A 17,808-nucleotide genomic window follows, 5' to 3' on the forward strand; every position below is an offset into this window, starting at 1 on the left:
CTTTCCCTATGTCACTGGTAGCTATATGTACGACGACCTTCGGCTCCACCCTAGTACTGCACATAAATCTGTCTAGATGTCTTGAGAGGTCCACATCCTTCACATCCCAGTAGGCATTTCAGCAGGCGGTTCTCCCAGTCATCACAAACCCAGCTATCTATATTTCTAATAATCAAATCCACCATTACTATTACCTGTCTCTTCCTAATAACTTGGGTTCCCTCCCCAGGAGGGGTATCCTCAGTATGAGAAGATACTATGACATCATCATGGAGGAGGGTCTCAACTATGGGATCGTTTCCCTCTGCTCCAGCTTGATGTTCTCCTTCCCCAAGACTTTCATCCTCCTCAACAGCACAGATGCCGTCAGATGGGGGATGGGACTGACCTACTCTGTCCCAAAAAGTGTCATCTATGTACTACTGTCTTCCTTAACTCCTCCAGTTCAGCCACTCTGGTCTCAAGAGCCCATACTCTGTCTCTGAGGGCCATGAACTGTTTGCACCAAATGCTCACATATGCCACCTGCCCACAAGGCAGGTAATCATACAAGCTACAGTCAGTGCAATAAACTGGATAGCCCCCAGACTTCTGCCTGCATTATTTTTACTCTTGCTGGGGTTTGTTTATTCTGTGTGTGTGTGTGTGTGTGTGTGTGTGTGGTCGGTTTTGAACAGTGTTCAAGAGTGTACAATACACAAATACACAACAAATAATTTTAGAGCACTTAAAGGATAGGAGACAGTTACATTAAATCTGTACTGATGACTTGCTTTGTTTTGGTAGGTTTGTCTGATTCTTTGTTCTTTAATTTATCACACAATACTTAGTTTCAAACTCTAGGCAATGTGACAAACCGTTCAGCAAATAATACAACATATCATGGAAAAATAACTGCATGTCTTTCCAAAACTTTAGATGTGCATACTATTTTTAATACTATATATATGTAGCGAGATCACATAATGGAACATCCTATTATAATGCATCTGCACAACCAAGCAGTGTTGTAAGAAGTGAGAATTTTGACACTGAATTTTCTGACTTCTACGACTTTTCTGACTTCAACCTTAACATTGCATTGCAAATATTTTCCTGAATATTTACATTTTGCATGAGACTCACTTGCCAGCTTTATTTACGGAGACTGCTTATATGTAGCAGTTTGCTTAACAGACCTTAACCGAACATGTAAATTGCTCTTAAGAGTTTAAAAAAAACCCCACCAAATTTCATTTAAAATGTAGTTGAAAAGCAAACATTCCTTCGGGCAGTAAAGAATACACATTGCATCAACCAAGTGGCCCAATAAATACCGTGATGGTCCCAACTATTACAGAATAGTTCAACTGTTCAGTGGCTGAGTTCCTCAGTATTAGAATCACGGTCACAAAGCAATCAAAACTCTTAAAAATCTAAGGTTGGCAATATAACAAAATCTAAGTAATTTAAAAAGGGGAGATCCACTCTTAAAAAGCAATCAGTGATTGAAATAAAACCACCAGGCTAAGACTAGTGGAGAGGTGTTTGCATCAATACAGGTCTTTTTTTGTTCCATTTGTCTGCCCCAGCACAGGCCTGGAGTAACAAGAAGAGAGACTAAAAGGTGAGCATCTGATTCAAACCCCAATGAAGTCAGTGAAAAGACTTTCATTGACTTCAGTGGGCTTTGGATCAGGCCCTAGATTAATTACTACTATTATAAGATCTCACACTTTGGGCCTCTTTGCTAATGTAGTGGATCCATACTAAGATCTGCCTACAGCAGGGGTCGGCAACCTACGGTACGCGTGCCAAAGGTGGCACGCAAGCCAATTTTGCCTGGCACGCGGCTGCCAGCCGGGGTCCCAGCCGCCGGCACCGCTCAGCCCACTGCCAGCTGAGTGAACGGAACCCCAGGCCAGCAGGAGGCTGAGCGGGGCCGGTGGCCGGGACCCCAGACCGGCGGCAGGCGTGCCCCCCGGCTTCCCCCTCACCGCGCTCGGGTTCTGCGGCTCCCAGGAGTGTGAGCCACCGGGGCGCGGGGCCCTGAGCCTGCTGTGGGAGGGGCGGGGGCGAGAGGGGAACCGGGGGGGGGGGGCGCGCACGGGGACCGCCGCCCGCATGCATCCTCTGCAGGAGCCCCCCCAGGGGGGGCACCGGGCCGCAGCCCGGGCAGGCATGCCCCCCCAGCTCCCCCCTCACCACGCTCTGATTCTGCGGCTCCCGGGAGTGTGAGCTGCCACTGCCCCTCCTGGAGCTCCCTCCCTCCCGCTGCCTCGCACTCCGGCAGCATGTTTTGCCTCCACGTGGAGCCAGCGTCTGACCGGCATGGGCATGGTAAGGGGACTCCCGTGGGGCAGTCAGGGAGCAGGCGGAGGGTTGGATGGGTCAGGAGTTCTGGGGGTCCTGTCTGGGGGCGGGGAGTGGTTGGATGGGGTGTGGGAATCCCGGGGGTCTGTCTGGGGGCGGGGGTGTGGATAAGGGTTGGGGCAGTCAGGGGACAGGTAGGGGATATGGTCCTAGGGGGGCAGTTAGGGTGGGGAGGGTCTCATGAGAGGGCAGTCAGGGGACAAGGAACAGGGAGGCTTAGGTAGGGGGTAGGGTTCTGGGGGGCAGTTAGGGGCAGGGGTTCCAGGAGGGGGCAGTCAGGGGCCAAGGAGCGGGAGGGGGTTGGGGGTTCTGATGGGGGCAGTCGGGGTGGGAAGTGGGAGGGAATGGATGGGGGCGGGGCTAGGGCAGGGCTCTCCCCTCTTTTTTGATTATGGAAATATGGTAACCTTAGGTGAGGAGGGAGCCGGGGGGGCGCATAGGGGCTGGCGCCCGTATACATCCACTGCAGCCTGCAGGAGCCCCCGGGGGGGCACTGGGCCACAGCCTGGGCAGGGAGGGCGGCTGCTCCCCGCTAGCGGCGCCGCCGCCTTTGCAGGGCTGCTGCCCCCCTGCACCGCGCCGGCTCCTCCATGGCTGGGGCTCGCTGCTGACGCAAACTGACGCTCTGGCTCTCCGGTGCCTCCGGAAGGCGGCTCCTCCCTGCCGAGCTGCTGCAGCGGCCCAAACCCGGCAAAGCCAGTGAGTGCACTCGGGGCGGGGGCCACCAGGGTGAGGAGAGAAGGGCTCGCGGGGGGGCTGTGCACCCTCCAGGGGAGTTCAGGGGGCAGGGAGGGGAGAACCTGGTCTGGGGAGCAGCCCCTGGGCATGGCTGGCCCCTGAGCAGGCTGGCCCCTGGGTCTATAAAGGCTCATTGGGATTTGAATGAACCAATGTGCAAGGAGGGGGGGGCGCAAGGTGGAAGTTTTGCCTAGGGAGCAAAATATCCTTGCACCGGCCCTGCCCCAGGGGGTGCGTGCACCCCAGGTTAAGAACTACTGCACTAAACTGATGAGATCTGCATTTTAATTTAATTTTAAATGAAGCTTCTTAAACATTTTAAAAAACTTGTTTACTTTACATACAACAATCGTTTATAGACTTAGAGAGAGACCTTCTAAAAACGTTAAAATGTATTACCGGCACGTGACACCTTAAATTAGAGTGAATAAATGAAGACTCGGCACACCACTTCTGAAAGGTTGCCGACCCCTGGCCTACAAAAACAATATTCTTGATAGGTATTTACTCCTGAAGAGCAACCCCTCAAACCCTGGACTGTCAAGATGGAGTGAAGTAGCCAGTGGATGCCTAGTAATATCCCAACTATCTGATGCGTCACTAAAATGTGGGAACCTCCTCCAGAACACGGCACAACTTTTTCAATGCACATAAAGTGACCTCTCCTTATGTGAGCACTCATGCACTCCCCAATAAGCTCTTCTCTCTTCTCATCCACTCTCACTCCTGCTTTCTTCCCCAGTCTCCTGATCTTTACTTCTACCATCTCACTTTTCCACTGTATTCTCTCCTCTCCCTCTATCTGCTGACTTCCCCCTATATAGGATGATCATCTGCATTTCAAAGAAGTAAAGGACAACAGCATGCAAATTGCATGACAAAGCTATTTTTTAAAAAGGATGGCTTTTTCACAATGTTTTGTCAATAAAACATTAAAAAGAACATACTAACGGCCATACTGGGTCAGACCAATGGTCCATCTACCCACCCCAGTATCCTGTCTTCTGACAGTGGCCAATGCCAGGTGCTTCAGAGGGAATGAACAGAACAGGGCAATTGTTGAGTGATCCATCCTATGTTGTCCAGTCCCAACCTCTGGCAGTTAGATTAGGGACACTCAGAGCATGGAGTTGTGTCATGATTCATACATGTATCAGACAAAAATTTAAGATTCACAAGTTCAGCAAAAACTTGACAAAATTTTGAATTTTAGTGAAAAAATAGCATGCGATGTTTGTAAGTATTTTCACAAATTATGCCCCTCTTTTCAACCAGGTCTAACTCCAGCATCTGATCCTTTGCATCATTATTGCTTGAAATCATAGGTTTTATCTGCTCAATTGTTTCTTTGCTGTTTGTTACTGACCTAATTCATGGACATTAGTCATTGAATGAGGAGCATCCCTTAAAATAGGCAATCCCACTGCCATCAGCCTATGGACTGCCTCCCTCTGCTTCATTGTTCATAGCCGCATAACTCCCCAAACTATCTGTTCTTCAGGCTGGCAGCAGAGTTCTCCCGGCCAGCTTGCCCCTCGCCACACTGGTCCTCTCCCTCCCTTTATTCTGAGGTTGCTTTGCCTTGATGAACATAATTGCCTAGATGGCTATGGCTACAGCAGGCAGGTCAGTTCTAAGTGTAATGCCAGTGAAAATCCAATGGATATTTTAAGTGAAGAACTTTCTCCTTTCTCTCAGCTCAGGCATCTGTGCCAATTCTGTATACTTACTCCTGGCCCTTGGCTTCCCATGTCACAGCTCTGCAACCAAAGCACCTGCTGGTTATATTCTTTTTTTAGCGGCTCATCCCTTCCATCTTTGTACTGGGCGCTCTGAACTTTCCTCTTGGTAATAGTTTCTGAAGCTTCATGTTTTAAATATCGTCCGAAAATGTGATGGCAACAGGATATATAGTAGGATGCTATCAAAGGCTTCCATACAGCAAAACTTTTGACAACAGAAGTTCCCGAATAGGATTTGCATCCCAGCTCAGTAGTAAAAAGCAATGTAATAGCCTCCCTCCACTATTTTTTTTCCTTCTGCTCTAATCATCTGTTAGGCTTTTCCCGAGCACTTCAAAGCAATTCTCTATTGTTCTGTTACTCTGAACTAAAGCTCAGCAAGGTTTAGCTTTTCAAAGCACCACAAAGGGAGTTCTTAATTATTCATCATTCTTCCATTTAAAAAAAAAACACACAACAAATCTGCAATTCTTTAAACAAACAATCTCCTCTTTGATCTCAGCATTTCCAGTTGCTGAAATTGTGCAGAACTAAAAACAACACAAAGCTTACAGTCTAATGGCCATCTACCACAGCTACTAGCTAAGGTCTTTATTCGATCCTACATATTAAGGGAAACAAGATTGAACGGTGGTTACAGCATGAAACAAAGTCAAGGGACTTGCATTCTGTGCTTAACTCTACCAATGACTTACCGAGTAACCTTGGGCAAACCAAATTAGACCTTCATTTTCAAGTGTCCACTAGTTTTGGATAGCTCAATTTTAGAATGTGCAACCTAAGTCACCTGAGCTATGATTTTCAAAGTGCTGAGTGTCTGCACTTCTGAGCAGGAGACATTTGCTGTGACTCTAACCTTTGAAGCCTCTCATCTTTATGAAAAGAAATGTAAACCTCTGAGTTCACTACTGGGAACGTGGTCGAGTTAATTTTCTTGATTTGGAAATTTGGGAATGGAAACTCTTGGGACAGAGCCTCAGCTGATGTAAAATGCTGTATTACCAAGGATCTGACCATTGTTATTGTTTTGTTTTCAAGTTTAATGTGCAGTAATAGCCCATGCGAACCTTGACCACCTTTTCTTGCTTATAGTAGTACATTCTCAAGCCCATCCACTCAAGAAAGCTGATAACTCTGCTCAGACTCCTGTAGTTAACGAAAATTAACTCACTGCATGAAGTCCAACATCAAGCCTTCTATACTTGGAAAATATTAAAGTTTTAAATCTATAGCAAGTGTATAGAATGGTGAACTTAAATTACTAAACATGAAAAAGAAATTATATTCTTGATTTGATTTAAATTTTTCAGAAGGAAAAATATACTCCATTGTTGACTTATCAGGTGCCTAGCATCACCTCAGAAAGGATGAAGAAGTTTTGCTGAGGCCAGCAGTAAGAGTTACTGCTAGTCCGGATGCCTGCATGAAATTGCAATAAAGCACATAAGTCCATGTGACATTCCAATCACCATTTTATGAACATTTTCCTATTTATTAATAGGAGCTGCTCTAAATTCTCTTAAGTTTTATGCCAGCTGCCAATTCTGGGTCTGGTACAAATTTGAAATGTATTAGAAGTATGTTCAGTTGGAAATGATGAAAATAAAAGGTGAGGAGAGAGTACAGCATATGCCAACACAGCAAGTTCATTGCAGACTAGTAACAGAGCAACTGAATATATGTATGTATTTAATAATTTCAAAGGCTTAGGTGAATTGCTCCAACTCTTTTCATCATGATAAATTGAGGCAATGAAGGAAAAGAGAGCAGTCACAGGGGAGAATAACCTAGATTTTCAGCCTCAACCTCAGAGATTTAAAAAAATAAATCGTTGAGTATATTGCGGACAAAAGCATATGGAACATGACATGTAAGATGGTATATGGTATTTGCAGACAACCTGCACTGGGATACTTAATATATGCTTCTAACTTTTTCCTTGCAAGAGTTTTTGTAAGCGGTAAATAACAATGTGAGTCATCAGTAACACAAATTACTCAAAAAAAGAAGTAATGTGTAGTTATTAAACAACTTCCAGTGATAACCTACTCCATTCAATAGCTGCCCTATCATAGTTCAATACTGAATAAGACTGACCAGCAGTTGCATTGGCACAATTTTTATAATGGGGGTTGCTGAAAGCCATTGAACAAAACTGTTAACCCTGTATATCAGGGGTTCTCAAACTGGGGGTCAGGACCCCTCAGGGGGTCACGAGGCTATTAGATGGGGGGTCATGAGCTGTCAACCTCCACCCCAAACCCCGCTTTGCCTCCAGCATTTATAATGGTGTTAAATATATAAAAAAGTGTTTTGAATTTATAAGAGGGGTCACACTCAGAGGCTTGCTATGTGAAAGGGGTCACCAGTAAAAAAGTTTGAGAGCCACTGCTGTATATGATGGAAACCACTTCAAGCCACCGGGTGCTACTGCACCCCATCTGACCAGGATAGATAAGCTGGCCCACATTTAGCTCTAAATCTGATCGTGATTTTGATAGTGGAAAGGCCTTTGTAAGATTTCTCCTGTTTTGGCTGTAGAGCAGAGTCTAGTTTCTAACCCCCCTGGTCTTCTCCTCAAGCTGTTCATCTCCTTTTCTTGCTTTTACTTCTTATCCGTGATCAGAACTCTCATAATATACCTATGGATCGTTTTGGGAGGTAAGAAGGAAATTGCTGGCAGGAAGCATAACAAAACCCAGCTAGATCTCAAATTCCTGCAGAGGGAGGAGTCCCACATGGAAGACAGGAGGAAGAGGGAACCTTCCTCCTGCTATCCATACCTAGGGAGTGCTCCCAGAAGGCAAGGAATTCTGCTGGCCAGTTTTAGGAGGAAGTTGAGATTAGCCCCACCCCCACATTCATAGATTCTAAACCAGAAGGAACCATTATGGTCATCTAGTCTGAACTCCTCCATAACACAGACTACAGAATTACACTCAACGATTCCCCACTCAGGAAGTCCTGATCCATTCAGCTGCTTACTCAGCATGTGCCCAGTACCAGTAGTGCCTAATCACTACTGAATATGCAGCTCACAGTCAAGGTTTGGCCAGCCCCAGTGCTCTGAGAGTGTGCTGGTAATATATTTCAATACAGGGGCTGAAGGATATTTTGTAGCAAGAGTGCCTAATATTTAGAAGAAAATAAGAACTTGAGCTGTTCTGCCTGATTTATAACTTTCTGTGACAGCCTTTATTTTCTGATGAAGTCAAAACCTGCTTCAGGAATGGACAGCAGCTAATGCTATGGAGTATCAACGGATCAGCAAGATAACCACAACCATGCCTTTCTTACACAAGGCACAGACATAACATCTGTCAACAGCCTAGAAACAGGACTCGATTAACCAACACTCAAACCTGCAACCAGATTTTACTAATAAATCCTTGGATACAAGCCCACCCAATTTGGAGCAGGAGAGAATCTAAGGAAGAACACTTCTGTAATACATCTTCCCCACTCACAAACTTAAAGAGACTATTTAACAGCACAGCCTAACATTTCTAGAAATACAATACTGTCTGAGAATTTTATCAAATCCCTGTAGAATGCTAACATATTATTCTAACTCTTTAAGTAATAACCCTATTTTTTCAGTGCATAACTGTTGCTCTTTATAGCTTTCATCATTAATCTTTCAGCCATGGAGAGGATTCTGAATGCACAATTATTTAGCATTCTGCCACCAAGTGAGGGCACACGGACAATGCCAGAGCATTAGGATACGAGAGATTATAAGGGCAACATTTTCAAAATTGAGAAGCAACTCCTGGTGCCTCAAATTCAGGTGCCCAACTTGAGATACTTTTCAGAAGGCAGATGTTCAGCACTTTCTGAAAAATCAGATCCCTTTTAAGTTGTCTCAGAAGTTGGGCATGCAAAAATTAAGGCATTCAAAATTGCTAGTCACTTTTGGAAAAATCCGGCATAAGTGACCTACATTAATGCGAAAAATTGGTCTTTTAGAAACTTATTGTACCTTCCAGATGGCCTTTGTGGTTTTGGTGTCCAAAGTCTGGGCTTCCTTGGGTTCTGAATTAACGTGGAGACTGCTTCAGTCTTTAAATCCAGAATCCATCCTTTTGTAGACATATTATATTTCAAGTGTTACCATTTTTTCACACCATCTGTAGACCAGCAGTAGTCAAGTACAGACTTATATGGTATTTTAAGTGAGAAGCAATATTGATACTGGACGCTGCAGAGGTTGGTGAAGTTTCTTATGAAGGCAAAGATCCATGTACAGCATGACTGAAGAACTATCAACAGAAGGAAGTGGTACTGATCTCTGGTCCACAGTATCCTACTACCAGAAATTGGAAGACCTCATGTGGGTAGAGTGGTGAATGTTGCTATATTTATACCTAAAAAAGGGCTAATTAAGCGCAGAAATCACATTATAGTGGCCTTCACAAAGCACAGACTGGAAATAACTTTATTCAAACCTATGCAATTTGAAGTAGTTCTTTGCAAATTATGTCAGTAAAAATATCTGCCAAGAAAGTCACAAATAAAACAGAGGCTAATTAGCTGTAACAACTGATTCTTGAGGTCAAGCGAAGTTACACCAGGGATGGATTTAGCCCAGAACGTCCAAATTTATCCACATGACTCGATAAACTCAGGACAGAGCAAAATGTGTAGATCACCTCACGCCTTTGTTCTCACCTATTGCTGAGATGATAGGACTAATGAAACAAGTTATCTTGTTAAAAGGACACCATCCACTTGAAAATAACATTTCTGTCTGAACACTTTGTACCTGCTGCAACACCAAAGACTGCTGTAACTGAAAGAAGGTAGTCAAAAAAATATTTTTCTCCATTTTTCTCCAGGATCTCTCCTTTATTTTTCACTGTGTGGATTTGACAGCGCGTTGTGTACAGTCGGTTCTCTGTTTCTCCTGTAGTCACAAAGAGTGGTATTTTGAATAGATTCTAAGTGACTTATGAGAACAAGTCCTATTGGCTTTCTAATGGGAATTGTGCTCCTAATTCACTTAGACACTTTTGAAAATTTCATCCTTCCTAGTAGGAGTAATTGTTATTTTCATTGCAGTAGCCCTAAGAGGACTGGGTCCCATTGTGCTACGCTCTGTCCTTCATTGTATTAAATTGTATTCAAGTTGTTATTTCACTCCCATCATTGTAGTGTAGCAAAGGAAGTATTTCTTCACACAACGCACAGTCAACCTGTGGAACTCTTTGCCAGAGGATGTTGTGAAGGCCCAGACTATAACAGGGTTCAGAAAAGAACTAGATAAATTCATGGAGTATAGGCCCATCACTGGCTATTAGCCAGGATGGGCAGCGATGGTGTCCCTCGCCTCTGTTTGCCAGAAGCTGGGAATGGGCAACAGGGGATGGATCACTTGATGATTACCTGTTCTGTTCATTCCCTCTGACACACTTGGCATTGACCACTGTTGGAAGATAGGATACTGGGCTAGATGGACCTTTGGTCTGACCCAGTATGGCCGTTCTTACAGTAAAAAGTGTCCCTGTCCCTAGAGCTTACAGTCTAATGCTCCCATCCTGCAGTGGTCCTGTGCAGGTCTAAGAGTCACCACACAGACATCTGATTGCAGGAGCAGGGCTTAAATATCAAAGAACAGACCAAAGGAAAGGTATAGCAGAATACAGCATACAAGCAATAGGGTCAGGGTATTGCAATACCATCAGAAGGCGATTGTTGGCATGTCTGGTATATAGTTTATGGGAGAAAGAGACAATTGCATGGTCAAAAGCAACACAAGAAGACATAGAAGTAGATAAGAAAGGATCAGCCCATCTGGTAAAGGACTTTAGGATACCAACAAAGAACCTTGTGCTTTGTTGTGGAAAAGGGGGAGCCACTGGAAGGATTAAGAAAAGTGATGCGGTGAGTAGAAAAGATGATCTAAGCAGTGGCATTCTGACTAGACTGAAATGAGACAATGCAGGCTACAGGAAGGCAGAGAGGAAAAAGATGCAGTAATTAGGACAGCAAGTGACCTGGGCCCCGACAAGAGCTTTAGCCCCTGAGATGATCAGTTATTCTTATTCATTTTTAAATTCTGGTAGAGCCCAGAGGACCCGATTATGATAAAGGCCCCATTGTCCTTGGTGCTATATAGCTATAAAGTCAGAAATATTCCATGCCCTGGAAATTTTATAACCAAAGTTTCTTCCCAGACTGTATCATTATCCTTTCCACAGAGCACCACCCTCCCTCGGGACACCTGTACATTGTAGCCATCCTGCCAAGGAGGTGAGGAACTGCTTGGGGCCAAAACTGGTGCAGGGGTACAAGGCCTCTGCAGAGATGGCCATGGCCTTCTGTGAAACCTCTGGGAGCCATCACTTTTGGAGACAGACCCTATCGAGGTTCAGTGAGGGAATTTCTGCAAGGGGATATTTCCACCTAAAAAGCCCCACAGGTTTCAGTTCAAAATTAATCCACTTCCTGGGGTTTGGCTTTAACAGTAACTCAAATAATAGCAACACATAAACCTCTCCCTCAGCATGGCTATTCCTCTGAAGAGACTTCTCTGTCTCACACCCTACTTTCCTACAACCATGGAGCCTCTCTCACCCTTCCTCATGTCCAAGGTAGAATTAACAATTCGCACCAGCCACAGTAAGTCAGCAGGACTCTCTTTCTGCAGGATTCCAAACTTGTTAACAGGTTACACACTGCCCCAGTGCTTTATCAGAAGCTAGATTCTTTTTTTAAATTAGTCAATTAAAAATATTCAAACTGACAGCATCTTTTTAAGTCAAGCTCCGTTCGTAGCAAGTAAGAGTAACTCCATGAATGAATATTGGAAATTAGGTTTCTGTCTCTGTGCTGCAGCATTTTAAGAATATTTTAGGCAAGAATTCCTAGCAACCTTCTGAAAGATTGAGCTTCTCCACTGAAAAAATGAACAGCTTAAAGCATGTAAAAATTTCTAAAAAAAATCCCTACAAAATATTAGTAGCGTTACAGCAATCATGCCAGAGATGATTAGCTCTACGTTTACTAAACAAAGCAAACATGCCCAACATGCACATTTCCAACAGAAAAAAATCCTCATTTTTATAAATCTTTGTACATGGTTCATTTGATTTTGATTAAAACTAACACATTTTGCTGACGACCTATCAGGAACGTTCACTTCCTAAGTTATCAATGCAGCATTGATCTACTGCACTCTCTCAGTAAAACCATCATAATTCCTGAGGATGCCTCTGAAAAGCTGCCGTCTTATTTTACATAAGTGAACATACATGCACCTCTTCCCAGTCGATGAAGTTCCCACTGAAATGTATAAGAGATGCAGAATTTGACTAATCCGCTCATTTGCTGCACTCAACAACAAGGAATGTATTCTGCTGATTCACATTCCCACCCCGTGGTTGCTCTAGTTAGTGGAAATTGCCACATTGAGAGTCAATGGACATAGGGTAGATTAGCAGGGCAGCAGCTAAGTAAATAAGCAAATGAAGATATATGAAAGTTATTATTACCTTTGCTCCACAGAGGATGAAAGTAACCTTTGTCCAAAGGCTGATTAAGAATCAAAAGGCAAAACGTCAGGTTTCCTATAAAAAAAAGAGATGATAGTGCTCATTAACAAGTAAATTGACTTCTCCCCTAATTTTCTTTGCTTTGTTTGCACCTAACATCCCTTCCTATTTAACGTTAGGCTGGAAACTTTGGAGCACACTTCACTAATTGCCCTTCTTAGGTTTCATCATTTCAGATATATAGAGGCAGCCAGAGATTCATTAGAAACATTTTACTTGGTAGTTATTTTAGCAAGTCCTTTTCATTTATAACAGTTGTTCTCTGCTAATGGGCCCCCTCAATAGGACCCCATGTCTGTGCAGCTCTCTTGATCAAACCTCTGTCTTGCTGTTGCCGCCTGTGCATGACATTTAATGGTATTAGCATTTTGGGGAGTGCATGTGTTCTATTAACAACAGAAGCTGTTAATGTCTCAAGGTAAAGTTCTCCTCTCAGATCTACTCAGAAGTTCTAGGCTCTGATTGTCTGCTCTCCCTTCAGGTGCAGTATTCCTGTTGACATCAACAGCATCTGCACCTGTGTGGAGAGTGGATAACGGCAGTCAAGATTTGCTGTGCAGAGCTGGAAGAACTTTGCCTTTAAACTGTTTGTTGACACACTTAGGGAGCACTGTGAAAAAAGTTATACAAGCCAAGAGTTCTGAGAGACAGAAAAGACTGCAGCTACATTATTCAGCATTACTGTTAATTATTTATTAGCATTACAGGCATGGACCAGGGCCCCACTGTGCTAGACACTGCACAAACACAGAACAAAGAGATGTTCCCTGCCTCAATGAGCGTACAATCGAAGAAAACAACACAGGGAACATACTTGACAAGATATAATTATTTTACCAAAACATATTCTTTTTAGCATATGTCTGTTATCATGGTGATTCCACCGCCTAAATCTCACTCCTGGAAACAGACTATCACCAACACGCAGCCCTGCAAGTCTGCAACTAACCAGTCTGCATTCCCACAGCCTGAACTGGCTTGTAAGCCCCACCGTCCTTAGACTTTGTCCAACACAAGTGACAAAAATCAACACCCAAAATGCAAAAGTTTAAAAATAAATGGATACTTGCTATTCCAGACTGTGGCTCCAGGGAGCAAACGTAACCCCCATGCCTTATTAGGGTTGCATATGCTGGGAATAGCATTTATTTCGTTTCCTAATTATCTATCTTGGAATAGAAGTTTCCCCTGGAGCTTGATTTCCTTAAGCTATCAGGTTAATGAAGTCTATTTGATCATGTGAAGCCAATGTAATTGCAAGGAGAAATGATCTATCCCTAGAAGGTCTTCCGTGCCTCTGAGCACATTTAGTAGAGCAGAAGGAAGAGTCGTGCGGAAGTATGAGGAAACATAAAGGTGAAGAAAATCTCTGCAATGTGCATGAAAATCTTGGCAAAACAAGAAGGAGTTGCATAAGTTGAGCCACAAATGAATGTGCATGACAGGTAGCAACCTGCAATCTACTAAAAACATCATCACTCTTATTGTAGGGCAAATCAGACCATGAATATACAAACACAAAACTTTTCACATGAGTATCATTATATGCTGTGATGGGGCACTGGAATGATATGCTGGAAGAATCACATGCTCACCACTAATGGGGAAGCCATTATTGAGATAAGAGCACTATAGCTCTGCTATAAACGAGAAGCTGTAGCCTGGCTCCTGCTTGACTCAATGAAGAAGACAATCAGAAGAGAGGTCAGCAAAGTACAAGATTCAATACTCACTTATCTTTTATTGCAAACATCTGAACGGGGGGGTCGTAGGCTTGTACTTACTTAGGTCTGGTCTACACTAACCCCCCAAGTCGAAGTAAGGTACGCAACTTCAGCTACGTGAATAACGTAGCTGAAGTCGACATACCTTACTTCGAACTTACCGCGGTTCAGACGCGGTCCACACGCGGCAGGCAGGCTCCCCCGTCGACTCCTCGGTACTCCTCTCGTTGAGCTGGAGTACTGCAGTCGACGGCGAGCACTTCCTGGTTCGATTTATCGCGTCCAGACCAGACGCGATAAATCGAACCCGGAAGTTCGATTTCCAGCCGCCGAACTAGCGGCTAAGTATAGACCAGCCCTTACATACACCATGGGTGTCATTACAGTCTTAGCCTTTACCTCATCACAGAACTTTCTGATGGGTGGTGTTATGGAGAACCTAAACTGCTGAGCATGACAAGGACTGCTCCCCATTTTAGAACAACGTCAACAAAGTGCTGCTCTTCTGCCCATTCCCTCTACAATCTGCAGTAGGGTAGAAGCTAACACCAAATATATATGGTCAGAGAAGAGTTGAGGAGACCACAATAAATAAATGAGAGGTGAGTGTGGAACTCTCTTCCATCCTGAGTTTGAACGTGTCTTTACCTTGTACTTGAACTGACAGAGACAAATAGGAACAATAGAGCCGGGAACGGCGAACCGCGGCCATGGGGAGCTGCAGGGGGCCATGACTGCGGATGGTCAACGTCAACAAAATGTCTTGCGGCCCGCAATCAGATTACTCTGATGGGCCACGTGCGGCCCAAGGGCCGCAGGTAGCCCACCACTGCTTCAAACCACAGCAAGTGAAAAATGACTAAATGTTAATATTTGTGCCACCAAAGCAAGCACAAACATCAACATTTTAACAGTGCTCATTGTACTGATATACAACTAACCAAAACTGGCCAGATCCTCAGCAGGCATAAATTGATAGTGAAGTGTAAACTGGAGCTACAACAATTCACACTCACTGAGAATCTTGACTAAAAATGGCTATTAATAAAATGGAGATTTCTGATAAATGTGAAGACCAGAGAGAAACTTCAGCTAGTACAATCTACAGCAGCCCTCTTGCTAATCAAGGAAGATTGTTAAGAGTAAACTACAGCATTGCTCCATGCGCTCTACTGGCTTCTCATTTGAAAAAAATCCACTTCCAGGTCTCCATCTTTAAAATCTCTTAATAAGTTAAGAAGAATCTATCTCATGGCTGTCTGTCCATCCATTACTCAAGAAGGCAATTAGCACGAGCTGAAGGTTAACCAAACTGGGCTGTGCTGGACTAACAGGGGAAGAAAATTCCATAGTCAAGGGTCCAGCAGGGAAAATAACTTGCCGGCAACCCCCTGATATGGAGATCTCTCCTGAGAGGACACGTATTGACCTCAATTGCTGCTGAGGTGCACATGGAGAGAGTTGGTCCCTCACGTAGCTTCTTACAGTTTTAGTGCAATTCTGTCTTTTATTATGTACTTTTCTTGTGGACTTTATTATTGCAGACTGTACAAATCAAGCCATCTGTAGCATGAGGAGTAAAAAAATAAATACTTGCATACAACATAAAGGTTAAAATATAAGTTGCTCAGTTTATTTTGGTCCTTATGGCATACACAAAAAAGAAAAGGACCAAAATCCAACAATGCCAGTCCCTTCATAATCTCAGGAAACTGATTCAGTGGGATTTCACACTTGATTCCTAATTTTGGTTTTGCCTTCTGATTTTTAAAAAACCTCTATCTATTTAACCAACTACATGTTTGTTAATTTCCAATCATATCCAAGTTTTCCTATTTGCTGCTTATAGATCCTTACCCACTTTTTTGTGACAGTACATACCATTTTCAAACACAGTCCTCCATATTTATGGGCATAGTTTCTGGGCACAAATTATTATAGGTGCACAAATGTGTCACAGTCAGTTATACCCATAAAACTACAGGTATAAACATGGGGAGACAGTTCAGGCAGAACTGATCATTTGGCTCACACTGTTCTGTTAGGTCTTCCTAAAGGAACTTGCAATACTTAGTCTTGAAAAACCTGATAATTTTTATGTCGACAACAAAGTATGATTTCTATTCACTCTCTTTTCTAGATTGCAAACAAGTATGTTAAACAACAATTCTCGTATTTACCCCGGCATACTCCCACTTAATTATTAACCCCTTTCAATTCTGAAAATTGGTCCCATATCTGTCCTCTTTGCTTTCTAACACTTACCCAGTATTACTCCTCCTCTGAGTTTTCTTAGTAGCTGCTTGTAAATGACTTAATCAACTTTTGAATCTCTATACAAATTATATCTAATATTTTGCCTCTATGCATTATTTAATTCTTTCAAAAGAATTCCAATGTGTTTGAGAGACACAAATTTACTATTATAAAAGCCTTTCTGGCCTATCCCTATTATCTTACACTCACCTAGGTGCACTATAAATATTTATAATATCATTATACATTTTTTATAGATTGTCCCTTGCTATACACCAGTCAGCAGGCTATATGGCTCTCACAAAATCAGCATATATATTTTTAAATATCAGCTTTGTCTGAGATCTACCATAACATATAACCCTTCCTTATTTCCCTTGGGTGTCAGAAAAATATCTTAAATTACCTTACATACTATGAGTTTCTTTTCTATGTGTTTTGAGGCTAGAAAAAGTTTTTATTACATCAAATAAAAAGGCCTTTGGGGAAGACACGTACTACGCTTGTTCTTAGCGGAATGATGTAAGCAGTAAGACACAATAGGGCATGTGTTGTGCTAAGATATTGCCATGCCTCTGGGTGCTACTGAAGTATGAATCCAAAGGCTGAGCAACTTCAACCATACAAATGGTCTCCTGTCAACGAATAATATTTACATTTTATTGCTTGCCTGAAGAACAACCATTTCTTTACCATTCCCAGTGATCTGATGAGTGGTATTCTAAAGGGGGGGAAGAGGAGAGGAAAAAGGAGAAGAGATGCTCATTTCCATGGAAAGAGGAAATTTTACCTTCTAGCAAAATACTGCATGAGTCTAAACAGAAAGTTGCAAAGTAAAAGGAAATAAGATATAAAAAAATAAAAATATTTCCTCCTACCCTGTAAAGGATATTTCAGGGATCTGGATCATATAAATACCAAGATAGATGGAAGTCCAAATCAGGCTGATTTCTGTGCCCCTCATGAAAGACTCTTAAACAAAGTATGCTGTCATAGGATAAGAGGGAAGGTCCTCTCATGGATCAGTAACTGGTTAAAAGATAGGAAACATATGGTAAGTATAAATGGACAGTTTTCAGAATGAAAAGAGGTAAATAGCAGTGTCCCCCAGGGCTCTGTACTGGGACAGAAATGTTTAACATATCCATAAATGATCTGGAAAAAGGGGTAACCAATGAGGTGGCAAAATTTGCAGATGATACAAAACTACTCAAGATAGTTAAGTCCAAAGCAGACTGCAAAGAGTTACAGAGGAATCTCACAAAACTGAGTGACTGGACAACAAAATGGCAGTTGAAATTCAATGTTGATAAATGCAAAGTAATTCACATTGAAAAACATAGTCCCAACTATACATACAAAATGATGAGAGTATAAATTAGACGTTACCACTCAAGAAAGACAGCTTGTAGTGATTGTGGATAGTTCTCTGAAAACATCCAC

The 17,808-nt window shown here is 43.0% G+C and overlaps 1 protein-coding gene across 1 annotated transcript in view; it reads right to left on the bottom strand.

The window, feature by feature from the left end:
• Positions 1 to 17,808, bottom strand: part of LOC112111016 (thiamin pyrophosphokinase 1) — a 489,744-nt gene that overhangs the window by 384,143 nt on the left and 87,793 nt on the right. The window contains exon 3 of the mRNA XM_026654110.2: positions 12,326 to 12,400. Within this exon, the coding sequence (XP_026509895.1) occupies positions 12,326 to 12,400 (75 nt within the window). The remainder of the gene's footprint in view (positions 1 to 12,325; positions 12,401 to 17,808) is intronic.

Source organism: Terrapene carolina, unplaced genomic scaffold, assembly GCF_002925995.2.
Source record: "Terrapene carolina triunguis isolate 2854851 unplaced genomic scaffold, T_m_triunguis-2.0 Scaffold180, whole genome shotgun sequence".
Lineage (NCBI taxonomy): Eukaryota > Metazoa > Chordata > Testudines > Emydidae > Terrapene > Terrapene triunguis.